This window comes from Symphalangus syndactylus, chromosome 22 (assembly GCF_028878055.3).
Source record: "Symphalangus syndactylus isolate Jambi chromosome 22, NHGRI_mSymSyn1-v2.1_pri, whole genome shotgun sequence".
NCBI classification, from domain to species: Eukaryota; Metazoa; Chordata; class Mammalia; order Primates; family Hylobatidae; genus Symphalangus; species Symphalangus syndactylus.
Genome location: NC_072444.2, coordinates 25,220,820 through 25,242,105, shown reverse-complemented (window position 1 = coordinate 25,242,105; position 21,286 = coordinate 25,220,820). Strand labels below are relative to the sequence as shown.

General features: G+C 55.8%; 2 protein-coding genes across 15 annotated transcripts in view; one reads left to right on the top strand and one right to left on the bottom strand.

Annotated features, from left to right (window-relative positions):
* FBXO2 (F-box protein 2) overlaps positions 1–12,340 on the bottom strand; it is a 37,528-nt gene extending 25,188 nt beyond the window's left edge. The window contains exons 1-6 of one of the 2 annotated variants that reach the window (XM_055262670.2): positions 12,213–12,340; positions 8,337–8,702; positions 7,803–7,932; positions 7,637–7,732; positions 6,950–7,088; positions 6,240–6,706 (exon numbers count right to left, since the gene is read on the bottom strand). In XM_055262670.2, coding sequence (XP_055118645.1) covers positions 6,572–6,706; positions 6,950–7,088; positions 7,637–7,732; positions 7,803–7,932; positions 8,337–8,702; positions 12,213–12,234 — 888 coding nt within the window. In that variant the 5' untranslated portion in view covers positions 12,235–12,340 and the 3' untranslated portion in view covers positions 6,240–6,571. Of the gene's footprint in view, positions 1–6,239; positions 6,707–6,949; positions 7,089–7,636; positions 7,733–7,802; positions 7,933–8,336; positions 8,703–12,212 lie in introns of those variants that run through there. The other variant, XR_008654029.2, reaches the window with a different exon arrangement.
* A 44-nt stretch (positions 12,341–12,384) lies between these two features.
* Positions 12,385–20,179, top strand: FBXO44 (F-box protein 44). Of its 13 annotated transcripts, none has more exons than XM_063631863.1 (7): positions 12,415–12,483; positions 13,224–13,595; positions 13,704–13,998; positions 16,151–16,277; positions 16,417–16,512; positions 16,620–16,755; positions 17,130–19,018. In XM_063631863.1, the coding sequence occupies exons 3-7, from the start codon at positions 13,734–13,736 to the stop codon at positions 17,307–17,309; spliced, it is 804 nt and encodes a 267-aa protein (XP_063487933.1). In that variant the 5' UTR covers positions 12,415–12,483; positions 13,224–13,595; positions 13,704–13,733; the 3' UTR covers positions 17,310–19,018. The 13 variants fall into 13 exon arrangements, with proteins under 13 accessions (XP_055118652.1, XP_063487934.1, XP_055118655.1 ...); XM_055262674.2 differs by lacking the exons at positions 12,415–12,483; positions 17,130–19,018 and adding exons at positions 12,756–12,854; positions 19,025–20,179; XM_055262672.2 differs by lacking the exons at positions 12,415–12,483; positions 17,130–19,018 and adding exons at positions 12,766–12,854; positions 19,025–20,179 and having other exon boundaries at positions 16,151–16,248.
* The last annotated feature ends 1,107 nt before the right edge of the window (positions 20,180–21,286 follow it).

Sequence of the window (21,286 nt, the reverse complement as noted above, 5' to 3'; positions counted from 1 at the left end):
GGTAGAGACGGGGTTTCACCATGTTGCCCAGGCTGGTCTGGAACTCCTGGCCTCAAGCCATCCACCCCCCTCAGCCTCCCAAAGTGCTGGGATTACAGGCGTGAGCCACCGCGCCTGGCCATGTTTCTGTCTCTAAACCCAAGGTGTTAACACTGGACAAATGGCCTCCCTGATTCCTAGGAGAGGAAGCAGGGGAAAAAAGCAGAGTGGGGAGGAAGCCAGAGATCCCTGAATGCAGCTTCATTCGTCAAAGGTGACCGCAGAAAGGCAGGGGAAGGTCCCAGGCGGCCTCGGATGGACATGGTCAGGTGGTCAGGAACTTCCACAGCGTTCCCCTCCATGACTTAGAAACATCACCTCTGTGGGAGATTCCAAGCTCTTCGCACCCTCCTCCTTGGTGCCAGCCCCCTCCTTCATCCGGGCAGTTCTCCCTAACATCTACCTGCAATATTTCCTGCTGCATGACCAGCAGACCCCAGTGGCAGCCCTAGCGAATGGCCCCCAGTCCTGTTCCATCCTGTCTGCAGAGCTCCTAGCAAGCAGCTCCTGGCTCTTGCGGTAATCCTACTGACGATTAATTGGCTTTTGTTGGAGGAGAATGAATACCATCTCATCTTAATCTTCTTTATTATTCTCCTTGTTCAGCAGAGTCAACACAAGATTAGGTTTAATTTATGGTGGGGGGAAATAGCAAAGTCATTATGCACCAGGGGCTCAGGATTGGATCTGTCTGGGTGTTCTGTGTTCACTGCAGGCCTGGCACCATTGAGCAAGGCCCAGGGCTCTGCCGAGGTGGGGATGGACTTGGGGGGGCTCTAGACTCCCAGATCTACTTGGAGCTAGATCCCAGGATACCACCGGCCCTCCCTAGTTGGGAGGGGCTGAGCTCTGGAGGGGATTCCAGCCATCCAAAGCCCTTGCTATGTGGCCTGGGGTGAGACCCAGGGGCCTCCCAGGCCTTGGAGACCTAGCCTCCTAAATGTTTCTCATAGAGCCTCTGGGGTCAAAGCAGCGCCAAATCCCAGCCCCTGAGGACCCAGGCTCAGCCCCAAGCAATGGGAAGAGACCAGGATTTGGATTCAAATTTGACTTTTCCTCCGCAGAGAAATGGGCAGGACAGACACAGCTTGGGGACAGCCTTGACAATGCTGACACCTAGTGGTCCTTGGAGGAACTGGCCCTTCCCTTCCTCTATGTGCACAACTGAATATCCCACGTCCACAACTGAATACACCGTGTACACAAAAATCCAGATTTTTAAGGTAAAGAAATCAGAGGCCAGGCGCAGTGGCTCACGCCTGTAATCCCAACACTTTGGGAGGCCGAGGTGGGCGGACCACAAGGTCAAGAGTTCGAGACCAGCCTGACCAACACAGTGAAACCCCGTATCTACTAAAAATACAAAAATTAGCTGGGCGTGGTGGTGCACGCCTGTAGTCCCAGCTACTCGGGAGGCTAAGGCAGGAGAATGGTTTGAACCCGGGAGGTAGAGGTGCAGTGAGCCGAGATCGTGCCACTGCACTCCAGCCTGGCAACAGAGCGAGACTCCATCTCAAAAAAAGAAAAAGAAATCAGAAAGGGGAAGAGGGACTTTTCCATTACAAAATTGTTAAACAGAAGTTTCTGCTGAGAAATCTAAGAGGAAATTCATTTTACCTTCCCTGACCCCTTAGCCAAAATAGCCCCCAAACACCTAGCATCCCCCCTGCCGCCTGGGGTATTGGTACGCACAGACACTCCGGGGCCCAGTGTCCTCGTGACAGAGCAAAGGTTTTTCCTTAACGGAAATGATATCATATCTGCTTCCTAGAGCATTTATATCCTATAGGGCAGAGCACATAGTAGGTCCTCAGGAAACTCTCTGGGTCACCTACCTACATCTCCAAGCTCACGTCAGATCACCTCCTCACTTGCTCACTGCTCCAGCCATGCTGGCTGCCTTTCTGACCTGTGAATAAGCTCATTCCCACCTCGAAGCCTTTGGCTGCCTCTGCAGTGCTCTTTCCCGAGAGCTGTATGGCTGGTTTCTCATCATCATGTGATTCAAGTGTCACTTCCAGCCAGGCGCCGTGGCTCACGCCTGCAATCCCAACACTTCGGGAGGCCAAGGCAGGTGGATCACTTGAGGCCAGGAGTTCAAGACCAGCCTGGCCAACATGGTGAGACCTTGTCTCTATTAAAAAAAAAAAAAAAAATTAGCTGGGCATGGTGGTGCATGCCTGTAATCCCAGCTACTCGGGAGGCCGAGACACAAGAATTGCTTGAATCCGGAAAGTGGAGGTTGCAGTAAGCTGAGATAGCGCCACTGCACTCCAGCCTGGGCAACAGAGTGAGACTCCATCTCAAAAAAAAAAAAAAAAAAAAGTCACTTCCTCAGAGAGGTCCTCCCTGATCACCCCAACCAAAGTAGCACTCCTGCCCCCACTCTCGACACTACAGAGGTCAAGTGCCTAAGTGGCTGAGAAGAATTCCAGTCTGGCCTGGCATGGTGGCTCATGCCTGTAATCCTAGTGCTGTGGGAGCCAAGTCAGGTGGATCACTTGAGGTCAGGAGTTCAAAACCAGTCTGACCAACATGGTAAAACCCCATCTCTACTAAAAATACAAAAAAAAAAGTTAGCCAGGCATGGTGGCAGGTGCCTGTAATCCCAGCTACTCGGGAGGCTGAGGCAGGAGAATCGCTTGAACCAAGGAGGCAGAGGTTGCAGTAAGCCGAGATCATGCCTCTGCACTCCAGCCTGGGCGACAAAGCGAGACTCCGTATCAAAAAAAAAAAAAAAAGAATTCCAGTTCCATCACTTTTTAGAAGTATGGCCTAAGGCAAGTTGCTTAATCTCTCTGTGCTTCAATTTTTTCTTTCTTCTTTCTTTCTTTCTTTCTTTCTTTCTTTTTTTTTGAGACTGAGTTTGGCTCTTCTTGCCCGGGCTAATTTTTGTATATTTTTATTAGAGATGGGGTTTCACCATGTTCATGGTCAGACTGGTCTTGAACTCTTGACCTCCAGTGATCCACCCGCCTCAGCCTCCCAAAGTGCTGGGATTACAGGCGTGAACCACCGCACCCGGCCCAATTTTCTCATCTGTAAAATGGAAGTAATCACAGTTTCCACTTCATGAGGTTATTATGACAAATTAATAAAGCTTTTAGAGTAGTGCCTGGCTTATTGATGAAGTGCTATCTCATGTGGGTAATTATCTCGTTCACTCATTTAGTTGCTTGTGTTATGTTTCTCCATCTAGACTGTATATTCCAAGAGACCAGAGACTTTGTTTTGTCTCTACCTTACATATAGTAGGTGCTCAATAAATATCAAATGATTAGGAAAAACTGGCCAGGCATGGTGGCTCACGTCTATAATCCCAGCACTTTGGGAAGCCGAGGCAGGAGGATTGCTTGAGGTCAGGAGTTTGTGACCTGCCTGACCAACATGGCAAGACCCCGTCTCTACAAAAAATAAAAATTAGCCTGGTGTGGTGGCACGTGCCGGCAATCCCAGCTACTCAGGAGGCTGAGGTGGAAGGATCGCTTGAGCCCAGAAAATTGAGGCTGCACTGAGCCATGATCACACCACTGCACTCCAGCCTGGGTGACAGAGTGAGACCTTGTCTCTAAAATTTTTTTTTTAATTTTTAAATAAAAAATAGGATCGTAGGAGACACGAAAGCCCTATCTGCTGTCTCTGGCTTCAACTGTCCCCGCTGTCCCAGAGACAGCCCTGGGGTGCCCCCTGCTGGACGCCACACAGGGTTTTCCTTACAGGCAGCTGGTATATGCCATCCTATAACGTTTACACGTGGGTCCAGCTCTGTCCTCCAGGGTAGGGGACAGTAATGCTGAGAGGAGTTAAGAGCACTCACTTAAGAGCCAGATGTGCCTGGATGGGAGCTTCTGCTTCTCCAGTTACTCTGTGTCACTTGCCAGGAAACCGTAAAAGGGATGGCCATGCCCTCTCCCCTGTCCTACCTCTGACTGGACTGTAGGGTGGTGTGATAGGAAGTGCCCTATGCCCAGTGAGCCTTCTGGCCCACCTCACACAGCCCTTTGAAGGCTGAGAAGCAGTTGTCTTATCTTCCTGACCTAAACACCACTGGTGTATCCGATGTCCCTCTGGTGACAGGGAAAGTGAGCCTGCAGCCCCTCCGGTCTCCTCTGAGGGCCCCATGCTCTGGGGAGAGACCACAGTAGGCTCAAAGCCTCTGGGCTTCTGGGCAGGGCTTCTGGCTCCTTCCTCAGGCTCTTGGCTGCAGGTGGCCTTCTGGTCTTTCACCTGCCTCCCACCCATCTCCCTGCCTTCCTGGCTGCCCTGCTTCCCCTGTCCCTGGCCGGTCCAGTCTGTCGTGAGCTCAGAGGCCTCTCCTGCCTCACTCCACACCTGTTCCCGCCCTTGGCTTTGGTTGCTGGCCACAGACACTGCAACTCCTATACCTGCATCGGCAGCCCAGGGCCCCACACTCTGTATGGGCCTCTTTCCCGAATGTCCCATGGGCGCCTGAAACTCAGGAACACTCCCCTCCACCTGCAGCACCTTCCACACCCCCCACTTTCCTACACTGACCTCCAGTCCTCAAAGGGCCAGGCCCTACCTGGCCTCCTGGCCCCTCACACCCACAACCTGTCTCCATCTTCAGTTTCCTCCCATTGCCCAGTGTGGGCTCCGGTCCTTTCTCCACTCACCCCATCTCCGCTTAACCTGGCTCCCCACACGTCCACCCTTAGTCTCTCACCCCTAAGCATGGGAGCTCAAGGGGTGAGCCTGTTCCGCCATAGCCCTTCATCAAGCTGGACCCTGAGGGCAAGGCATCAGTTCCTTTGTCTGATTGGCAGCTCCGGTGAACATGGACTGTGCCTTCCCCACCAGACTGAAATCCCCTAGACAGGACGGAGGGCATCCTTGTGGAAGAGGCTATGCCTCTCCCTTGAAACTGAGAGTTTTCTGAAGTCAAGGTTTTGTCTCCCTTGTCAGACTGAGGATGCCCCCAGAGCAAAGACTGCATCTCCACCACTGCACTGGAGGGCCCAGGACACTGGCTCCCCATCCCCTGGTGTCCCACCCTTCTTGTGGCCAGGCTGCTGATTCTTCCTGGGAAGGAGTCTCTTATTCCCCGCTGTAACTTCAGGGCCCCCACACATGACCTGGCCTGGGGTTGGGGCTCTGGGAATTGTAAAAAAATGAACGAGTGAATGAATAAACAATTGCAGGCAGGCCCCAGCTTGAACCCTGCAATCCCTCCAGAACAGCAGGTAGCATCAGGGTTCAGAACCAAAGCAAAGCTGGAGGCTCTCAGTGATTTTACTGGTCTCCATTTCAGGAGAGGAGGGCAGAGGGTTCCAGGCCCTTCAAATTCCCGCCCCCAGGACCAGCAGCTGACAGTCTTTGGAAGGGGCTGGGTTGGCTGGAAGGAGCGTGCCGGAGCACAGAGTCAGGCACAATGCCCTCCCCACCTCCCCTCCCCCAGGCCAATGCCTGCGCCAACCTCTGGGCCAGGTTTGGAAAAGGGCCAATGAGACCAGATGCTAATGACTCCAGGGGGTGGGCATGAACTAAGAGAAACCCCAGACCAATCCTTTTTGTGCTTCCCCATCCCCACCTCCCATCCCCTACCCCAGGCCCCTCACCTCCATCCCTGGGCCCAAGAGAACGGGTACCCTAGACCCTAGCACAGTCCACACCCACCCCAGTTGCCAATCAGACAAAGGAACTGACACCTTGCCCTAGGGGCCCAGCTTCATGAAGGGTTGCGGAGGCTTGGGCAAGGTGAGGACGCTATGGACTAAGTTAAGGCCTGTCTACTCCCAGCCTCTACCCTTCCAAGCAGCTGGGGGAGGGTGGAAGCAGGGCCACTCAAGGCTCTACCCACATGCTGCTGTTGGTCACCTGGGCCCTGAGAACTGGTACACCCCCAACCCCACTCTGCCTTTAGTAAAGGATGGTGGGTCGTAGCAAGGCCTAGGATAATCACTGGACCAAGAGAGGCCTGGAGGGCAGCTCCCCCGCCCCCCGCCGCCACATGCCCTATTCTGGCCTCTGGGTAGCTTGGGTGTCGGTCAGGTGCCAGGCTCAGCTCACCCTTCCTTGGTCTCACAATCCCAGCTTTGTCCTGCCTGGCAGGGCCGGGCACAGCTGACTCCATACTGGCCCAAGGTCTGCTGGAAACCAGAGCAGCTGGAGCCCCACCAAGTATTTTTCCAGGCTATGCCGGGGGCCCTCATGAGACAGAAAAGGATGGGAAGGGAGCAGTGTTTATCCATTTGTTCATTCATTCCTTCCTTGGACAAATAATATTTATTGAGAGCTCACTTTGTAGCAGGCACTGTGCTAGGTGCAGGGGATTCAGCAGTGGGTCCAGTCCAAGCCCACGCCCTCACGGATCTACATTCTAGAAGCCGACTACCTAAGCAAACCTATGCCAACAAAACTTCTCTCTCCCCGCTCAGGGGCTGGGCTCGGAGCAAGGGACGGGAGGAGGATGTGTGGCTTGGGGAAGGTGAGGACGCTATGGACTAAGTTAAGGCCTATCTACCCCCGACCTTTGCCCCTCCAGGCAGCTGGGGGAGAGTGGAGGCAGGGCCGCTCAGGGTTCTACCCACACGCTGCTGTTGGTCACCCGGGCCCCGAACCAGCCCTTCCAGTAGACGGAGTCCTGCCCCCCGTGCTCGAAGCGGACGAAGCGGACGCCCGGCCCGTAGTCGGTGAAGGTGTGGGAGATCTGGGGGCGGAGGTAGCAAGAGTCAGCCTCGGAGGTCCTGAGGCCTCTCCTGCCGCCCCACCCCGGTACACCGACCGACCTGCAGCTCCCCCACTCGGTTTCTCCGCGGTATTCAGGGCTCTCTCCACCACCCGGTGACTATCTCAGCCCAGCCCAGCCCAGGAGCGCCGTGGGCGGGGTCTCCTCGAGCCACGCCCCTCACGTCCGGGCCCCACCCCTCCGCTCTGGGTCCCCCAGGCTCACCTCCAACCAGCCCCCGCCGTCACTGTCTTGGGGCACTGCCACCTGCCCGCTGCTGAACTCAGCCAGCACGTCCTCGTGCTCGGACAGTAGCTTAACGGTGAGCTCGTAGAGGCAACCAGCGTCGCTGCGGCCCGAGTACCTGCTCAGAGGGAGGGAGCGAGGTGGAGGGCGGGGGGTGGTGGGGCGTGGCCTCAGCCCTGCTGAACACGTCCTGGGCATGCGGATTTCCACAAAAGACCTCCTGTGCGCCCAACATCCCTGTCGGCCAGCACTGCCGGTGTTCCCAGTTTACAGATAAGGGAAACGAGGCCAGCAAGAGAAAGTGACAGCCCAAGAGAGAAACACAAGGACTACATTCCAGGTTGGCCAGACCCCAGCTTGGGGCCAAAGCCAGTCCAGAGTGGCCTTTGGTTTGCAGCGCAGACTGATTTTGAAATATATACATTACATATATACAAACATATATATGTGCATATATTTGCCAACATTTAAAACTCAGGAGGGGAGATGGGTTTCCAGGTTCTCCTGCAAACTCAGAAGGTGTCAACCTTTGCAGACCCGTGGCCCACGTGGCCTCAACCCCTGCAGTGGGGAGGCAGCACCCCCGGGCGGGGGGTTCCCCAGCTGGCTCGCCCCTCTGCCTTACCCCGCTCTTCCCAGCCCCATGCCACCCCAGGGCCCACTCACCAGTCCTTCACCACGATGGCCGGCTGAATCGTGTCCAGCAGCTCCTCCCAGTAGCCCTCAGCCTGCAGGTCAATGACCTGCGCTTTGCGACACCACCTGGGAGAAGCGGAGTTAGGACAGAGCGAACGCTCCCCCCTTCCCACCTCCTCCACCCCCTTCTCCTTACTCAAAGGAGGAGGCGAAGTACTTCTTGACGTTCTCATCGTGGGTGAACTCCACCCCACTGTCTCCAGGCAGCTCCTCCACCCTCCAGCCGTCCCCACCATGCTCCACGTCACACCAGCCTTCCAAGTCCTCTGTAGGGACACGACAGCCCCACCCTGGTCATTCAGTCCCTGCTAAGGCTGTCGCGGGGCTGGCTCTTGCCACTATGTGGCGGGGGGCAGGGCAAAGGTGGCACTTGGTGTCTGGGTGGGCAGATGATGAATGAGAGGGTGGACCCGTGGGCACTTTCTAAATCTGCCTCCCGGGAGATATGTCCTCCATCCCGCCGCCCTGCCCCAGCTGGATGAGGGTGGGAGGACCCGGGAGACCCCAGGGTGCAGGTGGCCAGAGAGCTACAGTAATAGCCTTGGATCTGCTACCCAGTGCTGGCACTGAGCCAGGCGCTTTCTCCCATTTCTCCGTCAAAGCCAGCCGGCGCCGTTTCGGCCCATTTCGCAGCAGGGGAAGCTGAGCTCGCCCGGCGAGGGCCTCTCACCTTCCCCACACGGGTTGCGCAGAAGATTGCGGCGCCGCTTGCTCAGGAAGTAGAACTGCTGCCAGTGGTCGCGCTCCTCCTCCGCGCCGCCCTCGGGCACCAGCCCCTCCTGCTGGCACTTGAGCAGCCACAGCGGGGCGCCGTCCACCAGCTCCTTCCAGCGCAGGCACACCAGGCGGCAGGCCTGCACCAGCTCGGCGGCCGGCAGTGCGGCCAGCACGCGCAGCAGCAGCGGCTCGGGCAGCTCGTCCAGGTACGCGGCGGCCGCCGCCTCCTCCTCCTCATGGTCCTCTGGCCGCTCCTCCTCAGCGCTTGCCTCCTCCGGCTGCTCCTCCGGGCTTGCCTCCTCGGGCTGGCCCACGCTCTCTGCAGGCAGGGGTGGGTGGGGGACTGTGATTCCTCCACCCTGTAACCCTCCAGGCCCCCGGACTGCAATGTGCCCGTATCCTCCCCAACCCACCGTGGGACAATCCACAGCTGGGGCCGGAGATTCTGTGACTTCATACTGGTGCCCAAGGAGGAGGGCCACAAAGCCACAGACCAACCTCGGATCAGCCCCCTAAGTCCAAAAAGGTGCCTCAGAGGCCTGTTTCCTCTGCCGGACCAGTAAACCCTAGGTCTGGGCAGATGGCAGCAAGGATCATATTATTGTTATTAATGACATCCATCTACAGCACTGTACAATGCTTCACACAGGAACTTCTTTCATCCTCCCAACCACCCTCTGAGATCCCTGCTCCCCTCACCTCCTCAGGAAGCCTTCCGGGACTTCCCCCTATGACACCCTTTCACAGCCCTTCCTAGCTTTTGTCCTGGGGTGTGATCCTGTGATAAACGCCTGTCTCTGGGCCATACGGAGGCTCAAAAGGGCCAGAACATGGTCTGGAAAACACACAGCTTCATGCCCCGTGCCTGGCATCTGGCACTTTCCTGGTCTGTTGTCAGGAACTCATGTTTTTTTTTTGGCGGGGGGGAGGCACTCAGCAAGTGTTAGGCACCGTCCAAAGCATTTCAACTTCATTTACTCTTTAAATCCTCATACCATTTCTTTGAGGTTGCTCTTATTGCTGTCCTTATTTCATTGAGGAGGAAACTGAGGCACAGAGAGGTGAAACGGCCCAGGGTCACACGGCTAATCAGTGGTTGGAGCCTGGATTCGAACCCAGACAGCCTGTCTCCAGAGCCATCTTAAACCACCACAGCCTCCACAAAATAATTCACTGAATTAGTAGGCAGTGTTATTTTTTTTTTTTTTTTTTTTGAGATGGAGTCTCGCTCGCTCTGCACTCCAGGCTGGAGTGCAGTGGCGTGATCTCGGCTCACCGCAACCTCTGCCTCCCGGGTAGCTGGAAGCTGAGAAGCGATTCTTCTGCCTCAGCCTCCCAAGTAGCTGGAATTACAGGCATGTGCCACCACGCCTGGCTAATTTTTGTATTTTTAGTAGAGATGGGGTTTCACCATGTTGGCCTGGCTGGTCTCAAACTCCTGACCTCAGGTGATCCACTCACCTTGGCCTCCGAAAGTGCTGGGATTAAAGGCGTCAGCCACCACGCCTGGCTGACTTTTCTTTTTAAAGATAGGGTCTCACTCTGTTGCTCAGGCTGGCCTCCAACTCCTGGACTCAAGCAATCCTCCTGCCTCGGCCTCCTAAAGTTCTGGGATTACAGTCATGCTCCACTACACCCAGGCCAGGATTTTGACTTTGCAGGTGCAAATACTCAGGCTCAGGGATGAAGTGACTTGTTGAAGGACACACTGCCAGTGTTTAGGGAAGGGGACATGGGACCTGGGACCTTCAGGGGCTGGAGAACAGAGCCTGGAGACCCAGCTGTCCCCAGCTATTGTGTGACTTGGGGATGAGGAGGGACTTATTAAAAGAAACTGTATCAAGCAAGGAGATGACATAGGGGCTTGGGGAAGGAAACTTTCTCCACCTCCTTTTCCCATCCTTGGCCCTCAGTTCTCTCATCTATAAAATGGGGGTAATCATTGTGCCAGGCCATACAAACAGGACAGATGTCCAAATCCCCTGAGGAGGGGGACAAGGGCATTCTGAATTGTAAGGAAGCAGGCAGATGTCACCACGGCAGCCAGACTGTCTCTTGGATCCCAGTCGGCTTCAGCTGGGCCGTCACAGCCTTGAGTAAGCAGACACCGAGTGCCTCAGATGCCTGGATGAGGGAGAGCCAGCGAGGAGGAGACGGGGCCCACTCTGGGTGATCAGGAAGACTACAGCTCTCAGACCTACGGATGGGGAGTTCTCGTGGGCTAGGCCCTGGAGAGCCAAGGCGGTGGTGGGAACAGGCCAGGCACTGGGGAAGGGGACAGGTGGCAGGACCCAGACCCAAGTCTCCAGGCCCACCAGCCCCTAACCTCCTCACATGTAGCCTCTCCTCCCTGCCCAACACACAGTCAGGCCCTTGAGAGCTTTCACAGAGCCCAGAGCACACAGTGAGTCCTCAGTCAGTCTTACTGAGTGAACCTCATTGAACACAGCACTTCTCCTTCCTTATTAACATTTTTTTGGCCACATCTTTATGATGTGGGGATTTACACCGGCCCCTTTGGCAAAGAGGAAACTGAGGCCAAAAAGGGCTTAACGGCTTCTCCCAGACCACATCGCAGAACAGCAGGAAGACAGAGGAAAATGCCAGGCCCTGAAGTCACATTGCCTGCCCAGGCAGATGCCCACAGCTCTCTGGGGAGCTAGGCCCAGTGTCCTCACCTCTCCAGCCCTCCCTCCGGCCCTGGCCCCATCGGACACCTGATGCTCCCCGAAAGGTGCACCTCACCCAGTCCCCTCTTCTGGCCCCGGGGCCTGGCACTCGAGGCCCCAGATCCAATTACAGCTCCCCCCACCCTCTCTCTTACACACACAACTCCCCACATTGTTGCCTGCGGAAAGTTATCTGGCCCCTGGAAGCTGCCTGCCTGCGAGGCTGATTCACTCACCTGGAGTGGGCCCCAGAGTCCAGGGAATAGCTGAGCCCTGGGAAAAAGCAGGAGCCAGTTCTGGAGCCCTACAGAGGGTGTGGCCAGAAGGCCGTGATTGGGAGCAAGGGCTGCAGGAGCTGGAATTTTCAGGGCTGGAGGCGGGGGAATGGGGGGGGGGGGTCCTGAGCTTTCATCAGTCTGTTTGCCACCGCCTACCCCAAGCAATGCCCACCCCCAGCTGGACCTGATGAGGAAAGAGTGAGGGCTGTCTGCAGGCAGGTCTTGTTTCCATCCTGACTCAGCAGGCAACCCCTGCAGGCCCCCGCAGGGAATTGGAGGGATGGGGGTGAGGGGTCTTGGGTGCCAGAGAGGATGACTGGGCAGCCTGGGAAGGCCCTGAGCACCAGCCAAAGCTGCCCCCAACGCTCCCTCACCGCTAGTCGAGTCCCCACTGGGCATCTCACCACCCCGGGGAGGGGCAGCCCCTCCAGACAAGGGAGCTCAGGAGGAAGGCAGGAAGAGGTGAGGCCAGGCCAGGGACCCCAAGGAACCCACGGGGATCCGGACGGCCCAAGGCCAGAGCTGGAAGAGCTGATGAAAGAAAAGGCTCGCAGCCTCCCTCCCAGATGCACCCCAGGCCCCCGCCAGACAGACCCTCAGGAAGCTGGGAGGCGGGAATGTGGGGGTCCTGTGGTGCTACTTCCTGGCTAAATGGGACCCAGGAGTCCTCTCTCCCTGCCGATCGCCTTTCAAGACCTCCCGCCAGACCAAGATAGCAGAGAGATGTGCTCTTTGGAGACCGCCTCTAGGACTTCGCTGGCGTGAAAGTTTGCCGCGCCAGGTCTCCGGGTCCCCTCGCTCTCTGACGCCCCTCTGTGCAGCGCTCGCCCGCCGACCCCATCTCCCCTCCCCGCCGCAACGAGCGGTCCAGGCGGCGGCTACCTGGGTCACCGTCTCCGTCCATCGCTGCGGAGGGCGGTCGCGAGAGGAGGAGGAGCCGGAGCGCTGCGGGCTGCGCGAGTCCCGGGGCGGCGAGTCCCGGCGCTGTCCGCGTCTGTGTCGGTCCCGGCGACCGCGCCTCTTAAAGGCCCCCGACCCGACCCGCCCCGCCCCGCCCCGCCTCTGGCCCCGCGCCCGGCCGCCCCGCAGTCCCAGCAGTCGGCTCTAGGCCCGGGGCTGCGGGTTCCTCAGCGGACCGAGAAGGCTGGGAAAGGTCAGGAGTTGTTTTTTTTCTAATTGGGAAGGGGTCCGGTTTGGGGCATCTCGCAGCTCGCTCCTGGGGGACTGCTGGGAGGAGGCGGCTAGGGGAGGCAGGGAGAGGCTGGGTCAGGCCGAGGGTGCGGGGCGGGTGGCCCAGGCGGAGTCGGGGTATAGGAGGTGCCTTCCGCCCCACCCCCCACACCAGGTAATTTTCCTACGACGCGGTGGGGGTGCGTCCCTGGCCCAGCGCTGCGCGGGGCGGGGCGCGGGGCGCGGGGGCGGGGCCTGGCGGGCCGGGGCGGGGCCTCATTTCCCAGGCAAGCGCAGGTTCAGGCAGTGCAGCTTGGGCGGCCCAGCGGATCGTGCCGCGGCGGCCGAGCGCAGGTGACCGGCAGGATGGGGCGCGGGGGGCGCTGGGGAGGGGGCGCGGCTGGGCGGGGGTTGCCGGGAAGGCTCCTGGGTTCCGGGTCGCGCCATAGTTGCCGAGGGAGGCCTGGCACCGACCAGGCCCAGGCCGCCGAGCTTGCCCGGGCTGCGCTGCGCGGCTGCGAACGGGGGTTGGGGTCGCCATCGATGTGCAGGGGTCCGAGCCCCGACTTTGGGGGGCATTTTAAGGCACAGCGTGGGAAGAGGAGGCTGCAGGCGCGCTGGCGGACTTGGGGCTGACGGAGCCCAGCCGCGGGGCTGGGGGTGGGGGTGGGGAGATAGGAAGGGCCCTTGCCTGTCGCCCACCCTCTTGCTACTCCCACCTAGGCAGGAGATCATGTCCTCTGAGATCTTGAGAAGGTGGCTGGAGCCCTTTGGACCTCCGCGGGAGGCAGTGATAATTGGCCTCCTCCTCCCATCATGTTCTGAGGATGGGAGAGAGGATGGTGACGGCACCGGAGGCCTGGGGTGCTCTGCCCGGCTGCGCATTATATCCCCGTTAAAGACTGGCCTACTGAAAAAGGCTGGCCCTGGAATCAAAGAAGATCCGGGCTCCTTCCCCCTCTGCCCTTATTTTTGACCTTGGGCAGTGCCTTCCACCTCTGTTGTGAGAGGCCAGAGAAAAAAATCAGAGCTCACCTTTTATTAAAGTACCTGATGTGTCCCAAGCTCCTTGGACCGCCCCAGTGACCCCTGGAGGTAAGGCATCCATTTACAGAGAAGGAAACTGAGGCTGGGAGAGGCACCATGCTCTCCGGAGATAAATGGCAGAGCAGGGATGAGGCCTGCAGCATAGCTTTTCAACAGCTACAGGAGGGTGTCCAGAAGCCACAAGCCATGGCTGTGGGGAACATCAACGAGCTGCCCGAGAACATCCTGCTGGAGCTGTTCACACACGTGCCCGCCCGCCAGCTGCTGCTGAACTGCCGCCTGGTCTGCAGCCTCTGGCGGGACCTCATCGACCTCGTGACTCTCTGGAAACGCAAGTGCCTGCGAGAGGGCTTCATCACCGAGGACTGGGACCAGCCCGTGGCTGACTGGAAGATCTTCTACTTCTTACGGAGCCTGCACAGGAACCTCCTGCACAACCCGTGCGCTGAAGGTGGGGTACAGGCCGGGTCTGGCATGCCTCCAGTACACACACTGTCATGACACCAGGAACATGTATTGAGCACTTAGTATGAGCCGGGTACTTTGGATGGTTGAACACCTTTACTCCTCTCACGTAACCCAAAGAGATAGCTACTGATAGCGCGCACATTTTTCAGATGGGCAAACTGAGGCCAAGAGTGGTGTTTCTTATTCTTATTCTTTTTTTTTTTTTTTTTGAAACAAAGTTTCACTCTGTCACCCAGGCTGGAGTACAGTGACACAATATTGGCTCACTATAACCTCCACCTCCCAAGTTCAGCCTCCCAAGTAGCTGGGATTACAGGCATGTGCCCCCACACCTGGCTAATTTTCTTTTTTTTTTAGACGGAGTCTTGCTCCTTGCCCAAGCTGGAGTGCAATGGTGCGATCTAATCTCACTGCAACCTCCACCTCCTGGGTTCAAGCGATTCTCCTGCCTCAGCCTCCCGAGTAGCTGGGATTACAGGTGTCCGCCACCACGCCCAGCTAATTTTTTGTATTTTTAATAGAGACACAGTTTCACCATGTTGGCCAGGCTGGTCTCAAACTCCTGGCCTCAAGTGATCCGCCCGCCTTGGCTTCCCAAAGTGCTGGGATTACACACATGAGCCACCACACCCGGCCTCTTATTCTGCTCTTAAGATTGTTTCCCCAGTGACCTTTCCTAGGAAAGGGAATGTTGGCCAACTGAGACTAATTCTGCTCAAGACACAAGGCCAGGAAGTCAGAGCCATATTTTGTTGGCCTAGTTTCTAGGCTCCAGGGTCGGGCCTACTGACATGGTCCCAGAGGGCCAAAGGGGTTCTGCTTGTGGAAGAATGGGAGATCCAGTCTTCTTCTCAGTATGTTACAACAACAGGTAAAGCAAGGCTTCTACTGATCCTTGCTTGCTGTGTCGTTGGGTTGACACTGGGATGGCATGGGAACCTCATTTTCCACAACTTGACCAAATTCTGGAGCAAAATGATAATAAAACAACTCCTCCAAGCTGTCCATGAGCCAAATCTGGCTGAGGCATTAATAATTGTTTTAATAATTGTTTTTACATTTTTAAAGGGTTATAAAAAGAAGAAGAAACAACAAAAAAACTATACAATAGAGATAGTTTATGGCCCACAAGTCCTAAAATATTTTTGCACTTTGCCAAAAAAGCTTCCCAGCCCCTATTCTTACTCCAGTTTACAGAGGAGGCAACTGAGGCTCAGAGAGGAAAAGCAACTGGCCCGAGGTCACACAGCTGAGTACTGGTAGAGCTGGGACTAGACCCAGGTCTGTCTGGCCCACATCAGAGCATTCTCCATCACAGAAGGCATCTGGGCTGGGTGCAGTGGCTCACACCTGTAATCCCAGCACTTTGGGAGGCCAAGGTGGGTGGATCATCTGAGGTCAGGAGATCGAGATCAGCCTGGCCAGCATGGCAAAACCCTGTCTCTACAAAAAAAAATACAAAAATTAACCAGGCGTGGTGGCATGCACCTGTAATCCTAGCTACTCGGGAAGCTGAAGCAGGAGAATCACTGGAACCCAGGAGGCAGAGGTTACAGTGAGCTGAGATCGAGCCACTGCACTCCAGCCTGGGTGACGAGCGAAACCCTGTCTCAAAAAACAAAAAAAGTTTTTGTGTTTTTAAAGGGTTATAGGAAAAGAAACAACAATAACAAAAAATTATACAATAGAGATAGTATGTGGGCCACAAGGCCTAAAACATTTTGGCACTTTGCCAAAAATGCTTCTCAGCCCCTATTCTTACTCCAGTTTGCAGAGAAGACAACCAAGGGTCAGAGAGGAAAAGCAACTGGCCCAAGGTCAGACAACCGAGTACTGGCAGAGCTGGGAGTAGACCCAGGTCTGTCTGGCCCACATCAGAGCGTTCTCCATCACAGAAGAGGTCTGGTCATTCCTATCACCATGTGTCTCAGGGCCCCCAGGGAAGTCACCTTCCTGTGCCTGCAACACAGGAAGCACCTAATATGCAGTGGGCACTGTGATCTGTAGCGTTCCCACAGCACAGGGCTTGAGGGCAGCCGCCAAGATGCGGGCAGAGGAGTAGGGAGGAAGGGGCACTTGGGAGAAGGTGGCCACTGAGGGGCTTCCCTTCAGTGTGAACTCTGCTTTTCCATCAGAGGGGTTCGAGTTCTGGAGCCTGGATGTGAATGGAGGCGATGAGTGGAAGGTGGAGGATCTCTCTCGAGACCAGAGGAAGGAATTCCCCAATGACCAGGTCAAGAAATACTTCGTTACTTCATATTAGTAAGATCCGGGGTCTTGGGGTAGGGGAAAGCCCAAATCAATTTACCCTGGGGTCTCTCCCACCCTGGAAGGGGCAGTCCTAGCCCCTCACTGCCCTAGTGGTGAGCCCAGCCCCTCCCACCCCTCTGCCCGCCCCCAGCACCTGCCTCAAGTCCCAGGTGGTGGACCTCAAGGCCGAAGGGTATTGGGAGGAGCTGATGGATACCACACGGCCGGACATCGAGGTCAAGGACTGGTGAGTGCCTGGGGCGAGGGTCTGGGGTGGGGCATGCCAATCAGGTGCCCCACCCCCGCCCTGCCCCCAATCTCCGAGGCCCTGATGGGCCCTCCCTCTCCCTGCAGGTTCGCAGCCAGGCCAGATTGCGGGTCCAAGTACCAGCTGTGCGTTCAGCTCCTGTCGTCCGCGCACGCGCCTCTGGGGACCTTCCAGCCAGACCCGGCGACCATCCAGCAGAAGAGCGATGCCAAGTGGAGGGAGGTGCGTGGGCCTGGGGGGCGGGGGCAGAGGCAGATTGTCCAAGACTGAGGCTGTGGTCAGACGGGGCCTAGGTTCAGATCCAAGCTCTGCACCTTCTCACCTGTGCTTCCAATGCTGTGAGCTTTACTCACTGTTTCTGTAAAATGGGTATGTAGTGTTTCCCTCATAGAGCTCTGAAAGAAATCAGTGAAATGATGCTGGCAAAGCCAGGGCCAAAAAATATTCCAAAAGGTTGGCAGGGCACAGTGGCTCACACCTGTAATCCCAGCACTTTGGGAGGCCCAGGTAGGCAGATCACCTGAGGCTGGGAGTTCGAGACCAGCCTGACCAACATGGAGAAACCCCGTCTTTACTAAAAATACAAAATTACCCAGGCGTGGTGGTGCATGCCAGCTACTCGGGAGGCTGAGACAGAAGAATCGCTTGAATCCAGGAGGCGGAAGTTCAGTGAGCCAAGATCACACCATTGCACTCCAGCCTGGACAACAAGAGCGAAACTCCATCTCAAAAAAAAAGAAAAAAAAAAATTCCAAAAGTTGACTGACTGTTACTAATTACTAGTATTGATTATTACTGTTTTCTAGACTGGGGTCAGCAAATATTTGCTTGTTTGCTTGTTTGTTTGTTTGTTTTAATTTACTTACATATTTTTAGGGACAAGGTCTCTGTCACCCAGGCTGGCGCATTCATAGCTCACTGCAGACTCAAACTCTTAGGCTCAAGCCATCCTCCTGCCTCAGCATCCTGAGTAGCTGGGAGTACAGGTGCGCACCACCACTAATTTAAAAAAATTTTTTTTGTAGAGATGGAGTTTTGCTTTGTTGCCCAGGCTGGTCTTGCACTCCTGGCCTCAAGTCATCCTCCTGCCTCAGCCTCCCAAAGTACTGGAACTACAGGCATGAGCCACTGTGCCCAGCCCTAGCAAATGTTTTCTTAAAATGGCAGATATGAATATTTTTAGGCTTTGCAGGTCACATTGTCTCTGTCACAATTACTCAACTCTCCAACTCTGCTGTTGTTGTGTGAAAACAGCTCTAGACAATATGTAAACGAATGGACATGGCTATGTTCCAGTAAAACATTATTTATAAAAACAGGCAGTGGGCCTTCGGGCCATCGTTTGCCAACCCCAGCCCTGTCCAGTAGAACTTTCTGTAGTAATAGAAATGGTCTGTGTCTACACTATCCATAAGGTAGCCAGTGGCTACATGTGACCACTGAACAGTTAGTGAGAGCCAGTTCCTAGTACAACTGAGTACCTGAATTTTTTATTTCATCTAATTTTACTTAATTTTTTTTTCTTTTTGAGACGGAGTCTCCCTCTTGTCGCCCAGGTTGGAGTGCAGTGACGCGATCTCAGCTCACCACAACCTCTGCCTCCCGGGTTCAAACGATTCTCCTGCCTCAGCCTCCTGAGTAGCTGGGATTACAGGCATGCGCCACCACACCCAGCTAATTGTGTATTTTTAGTAGAGACGGGGTTTCTCCATGTTGGTTGGGCTGGTCTCGAACTCCTGACCTCAGGTGATCCACCCGCCTCGGCCTCCCAAAGTTCTGGGATTACAGGCGTGAGCCACCGCGCCGGGCACTTTTACTTAATTTTGACTTAAATAATACATGTGCCCCGTGATGAGTGTATTGGACATCCTTTGGCAGCTTGCAGTTTCTTCCCATTCCTTTGGGCTGAATGATAATCCTGTGGAGTAGACCAGCAGGATTTTGCTCCATTTTATAGATGAGGAAACTGAGGCACAGAGAAAGGAATTGGTCTGTTCCAAATCACAGAGCTCTAACTGGAACTCCACTGATTTCTAGTCTGGCACCAAGAACTCAGCCCCTTCCTTGTTCCCCTGCCCTCCTCAGGCAGTGCCACACTCGGAGTCTGCTCCCACCCTTTTTTTTTTAAGGCTCATTTTCTTTTATTTCTTTTGTTTTTTAGAGACAGGGTCTCACTCTGTTGCCCAGGCTGGAGTGCAGTGGCGTGATCACAGCTCACTGCAGTCTTGAACTCCTACCTTAGCCTGTACTCCTGCCGCAGCCTGCCTAGAACTACAGGCACACACCACTGTGCCTGGCTAATTTTTTTTTTTTTCTTGTAGAGATGGTATCTCACTATCTCTGGTTTGCGACCAGACTGGTTGCAAACTCCTGGGCTCAAACAACCCTCCCACCTCGGCCTCCCAAAGTACTGGGATTCCCAGTGTGAGCCACCACACCCAGCCTGAGTCAGCTCCCTTGACCTTTCTCCCTGCTCTACCTGCCCCACCAGGTCTCCCACACATTCTCCAACTACCCGCCCGGCGTCCGCTACATCTGGTTTCAGCACGGCGGCGTGGACACTCATTACTGGGCCGGCTGGTACGGCCCGAGGGTCACCAACAGCAGCATCACCATCGGGCCCCCGCTGCCCTGACACCCCCTGAGCCCCCATCTGCTGAACCCTGATTGGTAAACAACTGCTGTCAGAAAAGGGCTGGGCTTGGGAAGGGGAGGTGGAGGCCAGGCGTCCCCAGACCTCTAACCCTTGCCCCTAGCCACCTCTTCTTTGTGGAGCCTCTCAGTGTGGGCAGCCCTCACATGCTGGGGTGGGGGCCAGCTCTCCCCGATAGGTCTTGACCTGAATGATGGCCGGGGAAGCCTGCACGGGCTCCTTTCAGAGACGGAGCACCTGAGATGTGGGAGGTGCAGCGTGTTCCCCTGGGCCCCTCAGAAAGTCGAGCTTGGAGGCCAGCTTGGATCTCTCTCTCCCTTCCCCTCCTGGGACCATTCTACCTGTGTTCTTTGACCCTCGGAGCAGGGACAGGCAAGACAACTGGCAAGCTTGCAGCTGCCCTGATGGTGCAGGTGCAGGGAGGTGACCATGTAACTCAGACCAATCTGGGAGGGTGGGCTCGTGGGCCGTGCTCTGCCCCTGTCTGCTGCTCCCAGTCTCTCGCTCTGCCTGCCTGCTCAGAAGAGGTGGCTTTGGCCCAGAGGCTCAGGCCGGGACTGAGATGGGCAGACCCATGGCGGGGTGGGGTCCAGGTCGGGTGTGGACTGTCCTCACTATCAGTGGAGCCCCAGAAGCTAGATGGGTACCAGGTGGGGTCAGGTTCCCAGAGGACTGAGGGAATCCTGCACAGGATGTCCCAGGGTAGGTGGGGAGCAGGATTGGGACCTGCTCTGACAGCTGGACACGTGAGCCCTGGATGAGTGTGGTAGGGGTTTGAAGGATCCCCTGTCCACCTCCCAAATCCAGGCCAGGCCCTCTCTGGCTTGGAGAGCATTCCAAGCCCCCATCCCACCCCTAGAACTGCCATTTCCAGGACCTCTGTCTCCCACCAGCCACCCTTGGAACTTGCCTCTTGTCCTGCTGGAAGGACAGCAGTGTTCTCCTGACCTCACCCTACTGCATGCAGCCAAATAAAAGGTGTGCCCAGCCTAACCTGTGCCCTGTGGTCTCTGGAAGGAAAGGCAGACTTTAGGTGGTCCTGCCCGGGCCTGCAGATGGTACAATGGCATGGCTTCTAAGGTACAGAGGGGTTGGCATTTCAGGAACCAGGCCATCACAGAAACAGGTTCATGGGCAGACCCCTCAGTGAGCTGCACGTATCTCACCTGGCAGCCGTCCAGTACTACTGGCTTCCTCTGGAGGCCCAGCCAGAGGCTAGGGTTGGGGTGTGTGGACATCTCTGAGCAGCCCTTGAGTCCACCTTGTGCCAGATCAACAGTGCCACCCAGGCTCTGCCTCCTGATACTACTCTTTGCCAAGAGCTTTACTGACATTGGATGAAGCCGAAGCATTTAGAATGGTGCCTGGCACACAGTTGGTGCTTGATATGGTTAAGCTTTGTGTCCCCACCCACATCTCATCTTGAATGGTAATCCCGGGTGTTTAGGGAGAGACCTGGTGGGAAGTGATTGGATTATGGGGGCGGTTTTCCCCATGCTGTTCTCATGTCAGTGAGTGAGTTCTCATGAGATCTGATGGTTTTACAAGTGACGGTTTCCCCAGCTCCCTCCTGCCGCCATGTGAAGAAGATCGTTGCTTCCCCTTCACCTTCCACCATGATCATAAGTTTCTTTTTTTTTTTTTTTTTTTTTGAGACGGAGTCTCGCTCTGTCGCCCAGGCTGGAGTGCAGTGGCGCAATCTCGGCTCACTGCAAGCTCCACCTCCCAGATTCACGCCATTCTCCTGCCTCAGCCTCCCGAGTAGCTGGGACTACAGGCGCCCACCACCATGCCCGGCTAATTTTTTTGTATTTTTAGTAGAGACAGGGTTTCACCATGTTGGCCAGGGTGGTCTCAATCTGCTGACCTCGTGATCCGCTCGCCTCAACCTCCCAAAGTGCTGAGATTACAGGCGTGAGCCACCGCGCCCTGCGATTGTGAGTTTCTTGAGGCTTCCCCAGCCATATGGAACTATAAGTCAATTAAACCTCTTTCCTTTATAAATTACCCAGTCTCGGGTATTTCTTTATAGCAGTGTGAACATGGACTAATACAGTGCTCAATAAGTACTCCTTACATTTAGCTATCTCAATCAAGGGT

Coding starts and splice junctions, on each gene's coding strand:
- FBXO44 (XM_063631864.1), top strand. CDS start 13,734: ATGGCTGTGGGGAACATCAACGAGCTGCCCGAGAACATCCTGCTGGAG. Junction 13,999..16,150: donor GCACAACCCGTGCGCTGAAG/GTGGGGTACAGG, acceptor CTTTTCCATCAG/AGGGGTTCGAGTTCTGGAGC. Junction 16,278..16,416: donor TACTTCGTTACTTCATATTA/GTAAGATCCGGG, acceptor GCCCGCCCCCAG/CACCTGCCTCAAGTCCCAGG.